The sequence below is a fragment of the Octopus sinensis genome, linkage group LG5 (assembly GCF_006345805.1).
Source record: "Octopus sinensis linkage group LG5, ASM634580v1, whole genome shotgun sequence".
NCBI lineage: Eukaryota > Metazoa > Mollusca > Cephalopoda > Octopoda > Octopodidae > Octopus > Octopus sinensis.
This window is the reverse complement of record NC_043001.1, coordinates 50809573-50816763: the sequence shown is the minus strand read 5'-3', so window position 1 is coordinate 50816763 and position 7191 is coordinate 50809573. Positions and strand designations below refer to the sequence as shown.

The window sequence follows — 7191 nt, the reverse complement described above, 5'->3', positions numbered from 1 at the left end:
TACAACATTCTCAGCTTCTCAGAGCTAGTTATTTATATCACTGCCACCAGCCAATCCTACTCTTGCCATCGAAGTTCTATACTATCCACTTGGTCAGATCCTTCCTCCTTAAAAACATCAACTTGTTGGAACTCCATCTTCAGCCATATTTTTTCTGGTATGCATCTTGCACCCAAACCATAAAAAGAGGTAGCATGAGAGCAAATCAAAATAAGTATTTCTATCTCAAAATTGCAGAGATTGTTTGTTTTGTTTTTTATTTCATCTAAATACAAAACCTGTTATAAACAATATAAAAATTTAGAGGGCAAGGGTAATGTTTAAATTACATAGACTTGCTAAATAAATGAAAAGAGTTCTGCTGCAGTATTCACGGTTAACTCTTAGATACATTTAAACTACTAGTCCATCTATTTAAAAAAAGAAAGCTTTGGTGAAATAAAACAACATCAAAAATATTAAGATAAACTGTAGTTTATTAGGAAAACATTAAAAAAATGTTTAAAATAATAAAAAGAGAATAAGAATAATAAATTATCTAGAAAGGAATGTTTTCTTAAAACTGAAACTAAACATCTAAGAAAACTCTATTTAGCCCTATTGATATATTTCACACACAAAACTGCATTTTTGCAGAGATCAAAACAGAGTGTCTACAAAGAAATATAAACTATTTAAAAGATGATTTTCAAATTACCAACAGTAGATATGGAAATACAAGCACACAAAGTTATTTTAATGCACATACATACACACACATATTATTAACATATACACAGATCATATAAGAGATTAATATACAGCACAAAAAGAATTTCTTCAGTTCAAATCTACAGTAAGAAATGTTATTTACAAAGAAACAAATTGTTCCTTACAAACAAGTGATTCATGAAGACAAACCACATGCTTCAATTCTGTACATGCTTTTACCATATCTGTCTGTACTCTATATGTATTTGGGATCACCACATACAGCAAGTACATATATAAACAGATGCCGTCGTTTCTGAGCTAACTGTTAGGGAAGACTGATAGCTGCTCACAGATTCACAGCATTTAACAGAAAACTTCAACTCAGGGGTTCACCAATAACAATTTCTGCCAAAATGCTGAAAGAATAAGAAAAGAAAGTACAATGTAAAAAAATGTAGCATATTACATCTTTAGAATTGAAGGGAAGACTGAAACTACAACAGAAATCTATCTGACACTGAAATTACTATTCTTACGTAAGATTATCTGAGATTTACAGGTTTCGGTTAGTGAAGCTCTCACAAAACAAGTTTTATTTAGAAGTTGCTTTCTCATATGTTGCCAAATGACAACCAAGATGAAGATTATTTTAGAAATCAGTATTTTAATTATTGATGTAGAATTGAAGAAAAGTCATAAATATTTTATACCAAAATTTTACCTAATTTCAAGTTTAGGTAAACATTATTTGTTTTAAGAAAATCAAACATAATAAACAAGTAGAAATTAAAACTAAAAAGTGATGTAAATTATTACACTAGTTAACTATAAGCCATTAATAAAACAAAGTTCTGAATACATTTAGAAAAAAATTTTTCTTATCAATTTTTCATTAAAACCATGACTTTAAGAAGTGTCTCTGTACTGTGATATCATGATATCATAATGCATTTTTAAATATGCACACATGTCAGTCATTCTAATTAGTTATGATATAAGGTGTCACATGGCCATCAACCAGAGGCAGATGACAGAGTAACAATAAAGATAAAACAATAATGGTAATTAGAAAGATTTCTTCATAAACATACCAAATGGCAGAATCATTTGTTGAGTGACAAAATACTGGTCAGCTTCCGATACACACTAGGGTCAAATTTATTTTGTAATTCTTCAGCAATCATACTACATGTTCTTTCGCTAAATGTTCTTGCTGAGAGCATTTTCTGAAATTTTGCAGGATCTACATGTTTCACAATTGCTTCTATTAAATTAATGTCTTTGCGTTCAATTGCATGCATCAGGGGTGTCATACCATTTCGGCCATCATATACCTCTGGATCAGCACCATTCTTCAGTAACAATGACACATTAACACAGTTGTCAATCATGACATTTTTATTATTTCTGGAGACAATTTTTCCATGTTCCATTATGGCACAGAGCAGTGGTGTTAGTCCTGGATAAAATAAACATGGCAGCATAAGCAAGCTATGAAAACATCTTCAATTATATAACACAACTTAGAGAGTAGAGAATAAAACAGAATTCTACTATCATCAAACAAATGGTCAATCTTGATATATAGAAAACAAGTAAACAGGAATTTGATACTGTGAACCCAATGCAAACTAATAGTCTACAAAAGATGCAGTGGGATCTGAGGAAGGCTGACACAGAAGGAAAAATTTGTATTTAAAACACGTACAAGAGCAGTAAGCAACAAAAGCACTAATGAAAGGCAATCATTCAACTGCTCAGAAGAGTTGCAAGATGTAGTTAAACAGCTCCTTTTACCAAGATGACTTAATCAATAGTGATGGTGGATGTTCAAAAAACATAGCAGCCAGAGTAAGGATATAGTGGGGAAATTTCAAGGAATCATTACCCTTATTGGCAACATAGTGCTCCCAGACTGTATGACACTTGTGTACCAAATACTATGAGGCAGGGTAGCAAGACATGGGAGTTGAATGTGGAGGATATGCAAAGGTTGGAGAGAAATGAAATGAGCAAGCTCTGCTGGGCACGTGGTGTCAGTATGATTGAACAATGGAGCAGAGCCAGGAGAAAGATGAGTATTAGGGGAACCAATAATAGTGTGCAAGCAAGAAAATTGCACTGGTATGGACAACTGAAGAGATGTCAAGATATCTGGGTGGAGAAAGTATGCAGTAAAGAAAGACCAATTAAATTAAAGCTGGATTGCATGAAGGTAGCCACAATGGACCACAATAAGTGGCCAAACACTAGAGGGGATCTACACAACTAATGCCTGTATGCAAAAAAATGGGAGGAGGAGGAGAAGGAGAATGATGACAATAACAACAATGACCAGTGTTGCATTCTAGGCAAAAAAAAAAAGACTGCTCAGTTAAGTTTACTTGACTAACAAAACACATTCTATTCTTACAAAATTAATGGTTAATGATGAAGTAAAAGCATCAAACAGTAAAAATAATTAATCCAACTAAAATAATTCAGCTTTTGCTGACATGGAGAAATGGATATAAAACAGGAAGAAAAATAACTGAAATATGACATTCTTTATCTTAATTATTTTCACTGATATTGTATTTTCTAATGAATTTTGTAAATGTATAGCATTTATTACTAATTTTGTTTTTCATTAATTTTTTAAGGAAATTTCAGTGAATTTAAAATAATTCAGAATTTGATTCTTTCTAAACTATACATGTAGATTTTGATTGAAATTTCCCTTACCATCACAGTTCTTAATGTTTGGATCAATTTTCTTTGATTCAAAGAGTTGTTTCAATGTTAGGTTGAACTCTTTCCCCTGTGTGGCTGCACAATGTAGAGCACTGCGTCGTTTCTGATTTTTTTTTACCAGAAATAAAATGAAATGTTGATTAAAGATTTGCAACAAATTACAAAAAGACAGAAAACTATAAAAACACAATTTCTCCTGTCATTCTTCTTGCAACTTTTTCTTTCTAAAATGTTTGTTATACTGATGTATTCAACAATTCATTCAAAAATATTTGGCTACATAACTTTAAATTTGAATGAGATTTACAGTCATTTTCATTCTACATAGGATCATTTTATTATAACACACATCAAGAAAATTTTGGATTTATATACACAAAAGACATCTATGATTAGCAGAGATTTATCTAAAATTAATGAAGTTATCTTTGCGCATAATAGTTTAGTATGTTGAGATTTGATAGGATTAATTTCAGTATCAAATACCTATATATTTATTTGTGTATAAAACGTACTTGAGTATAATGTGCACTACTTGTGATGGGCTATGAAATTCCAGTAAAATATGTCTTATATACAGTGACTTTGTTTAATGATAGTGTTATATATAGACGTGTTCAATTAGATTTATTATAATTGCAGTGTAAAATACACTGAAAAAATTACTGCAACCTGTAAGCAAAGAACATATTCAAAAGTGACCCTTGATCTTTGTCAATGTAAGCAGTAAAAGTGTATGTAAAGCCAATCTTAGTTTTACTACTTCAACAGTAGTGTATATAATGATAGCCAATTATAATAATCATATATTTCAGGAACAGAAGTATTTATCTGTTTCAGTTGATGTTCACATTTCAATGATGACAGTCTTTATGTAATATCCTTATTGATTATTTATTAAATTAATCTTTGTATTAAATAATTAAAGTGGTATTTTCATTGATAAAGTTATTACATTCTGGTCTTCTGTACTGAAGGTTGATGGCAGTAATTCTACAAGACCTGCATCTGTTAGGTGTGCAGAACATTGAATATATTAGAAAATGTATAACAAGTTTACTTACCTCTCCAGGTATGTTTGGATTGGCACCATTGCGCACTAGTTCACACACAACAGCTGGCTTATTATAAAATACAGCTAAATATAATGGTGTCTATTTTAAAAACAAAGAAAATAAAGATATATTTAATCATTGAAATGTTCAGTAAGATGTGAATGATCATGTTAGTTGACATTTCATGATAATAAATAGCAACTGGATAGTTTAAATTGATAGAGTGTTTGAAGAGGATGAATTTAGATTCAATAATATTAACTAGCCACAATAACATACTGAATTAATTATTATAATTCATCACTACAATAATTATCCTCATTTAAACAATGTAGCTGTTTGATGGTGAAAGTCAACTTGTAACTGAATAAGACTACTTCCTAAACTCAATAAATCCATGCAAACGTCCATAGAGACCAAGAAGTTCCCCTATGTGAATTTGTTTCCATCTACTAAATCCACTCACAAGGCTTTGGTTAGCCCGAGGCTATAGCAGAAGACACTTGCCCAAGGTGCCACGCAGTAGGACTAAACCCAGAACCATGTGGTTGGTAAGCAAGCTACTTACCACACAGTCACTCCTGCACTTAATTAGAAGAAAATAAATTCAGAGAAGTTGAAAAAGATGAAAAAAAAAGAAAAGGCTTGTTTCAAAGACAAAGCTAAACAGTTGTTTGAGTTGACATATTTCAGAACGTTTATGAAAGATATATTTCATGTAGGTTTATCGAAACTAGATTTTTCTTTCTTTACAAGATGATCAAGAGATGTACCTGTGCCTATAAGAGAAGAAGAGTAGGATATTTTTAAAAATATGAGGTTGAAGAGAAAAACTTACTTGGTTTAAAGAATTGCAGTCATTAATTATTTCAATTTTTTTAATCCGTTTAATTCTCTCAAGAAGAGCTTTAACCATGTTAACATCAGTTACGCACACAGCAGCATGGAGATAGTTGTTGCCGTCAGAATCAATAGCAAGCAGTTCCTCATCAGTCCTGGAAGCAACACAGCGGCGAGCTATTATCTGATGAGATGCACCTTGAAAAACAAAATTCAGAAAGGAAAAGATGAAACAAAAGAATTTATATTTAGATAAGGAATTTATTTTATTTTTATGTTAAGTTAGGAGAATCTCTACAGGCCTAAGTCTGCAGTAAAAAATGGGACACAAAGGAAATCAGGGAAAGGCACTCAAGAATCAGTGTATTGAGCATATTATCCAAAGTATGTTTACAAATGACTGGGGATATTTGTAAAAGAATATTTAAACCAGTCATGGACAATTTGTGGTGCGCAGGACTTTTTGAATGACATGCCTAATGAAAAATTAGCGTCAAATTTTGTTTTAGTAGTGATGCCCATCTAATAATGGGCCATATTTCATGTGGCCCACTTCTCAAAAAAGGTTGTCTGTATTAAATCTAATGGAAGGAAGATAGAACTTTCTAATTTGAGTGATAGTTTAAGTGTGATGAATCTAGTCAAATAAGTCATCAGCATTAACTTATGAGAAGACAGAAATCATGACATTCATACTTCTCCAAGGGCATTAAAAATATTGGTTTCAAATATTAGCACAAAACCAGCAAGTTTAGGGGAGGGGTTAAGTCAATTACATCAACCCAAAAAGGACGAGAGATAAAAGTCAACCTAGGCAGAATTTGAATTCAGAACATAAAGACAGACAAAATGCCACTAAGTATTTGCTTATGTGCCAGCTTGCTCCCAATGTTGAAGATTTAAATAAAGTGCAGTAAATGAAGGACTCAATTCACTAAAAAGTTATAACTAATCCACAGCATTTAGAATAGCTGTAATATATATTATGCAAATGAACTTGAAATACCAACAAACACAGCAACTAATAAGAATGTGACTAGTCTGTTATTCAGAAGTAGAAACCAGATTACATTTAAAATTACTAGGCTTCTAGGTCAAAGTAAAAATTTGAGTAGTTGAGTACATGCTAACATATATAATGCAGGGAATGCTTATAAAGTTAAGTAGAAATAAGTCAATGAAGAATAAAACAATATTAGCTAACATATCTTTATTATTTTTACTTAGCCTTAGCTTTTTAATGCTTCCTATAATGAATATTAAACACTATCTAAACTATTGTTTTACATGCTGGTGTTATCCCAAGTTATAAATTTCAAAACTGTTTTTTTTTTAAACTATACCAGCTTCATCAAATACCCAGAAATGGATAAATATTGCCCAACCAAAAAACATCTGGAAAAGAATGTAGCATTGAGTATATTTTGTTAAGTTAGAGCAGGTATTAACAGAATCATTAGAATGTTGGACAAATATGTCTTATGGCATATGTTCTGACTCTTTATATTCTGGGTTCAGATCCAACCAAGGTTAACTTCACCTCTCATTCTTTCAAATACTGGACCTTGTACATATGTTAGAAATTATCTGAACAAAAACAATAACAATTTCCAACTTGGGCACAAGCTCCTGAGTTTTGGTGAGAAGAAGTAAAGCTGAAAGGCTCAACTTTAACATTATTTTCCTGACACTAGAAGAATGTGCTACTAATTGCTACTATCCAGTGCTCTAACAATAACAATGATACATACAAGTACCTAACAAATACCTCTATAAGCATTACCAAATATCCAGTCAAACATGAAACTGATTTGGTAAATATATAATTGCTATTGCTTTCTAAAGTATCTATCTTCCTTAATCTTGATGA

At 31.5% G+C, this 7191-nt stretch overlaps 1 protein-coding gene across 2 annotated transcripts in view; it reads right to left on the bottom strand.

Moving 5' to 3' along the window:
* Positions 1-458: 458 nt before the first annotated feature.
* Positions 459-7191, bottom strand: part of LOC115211934 — a 31224-nt gene continuing 24491 nt past the window's right edge. For both annotated transcript variants that reach the window (XM_036503426.1, XM_029780685.2), the window contains 5 exons: positions 5320-5519; positions 4491-4580; positions 3418-3529; positions 1785-2152; positions 459-1109 (listed from right to left, as the gene is read on the bottom strand). In XM_036503426.1, coding sequence (XP_036359319.1) covers positions 1797-2152; positions 3418-3529; positions 4491-4580; positions 5320-5519 — 758 coding nt within the window. In that variant the 3' untranslated portion in view covers positions 459-1109; positions 1785-1796. The remainder of the gene's footprint in view (positions 1110-1784; positions 2153-3417; positions 3530-4490; positions 4581-5319; positions 5520-7191) is intronic.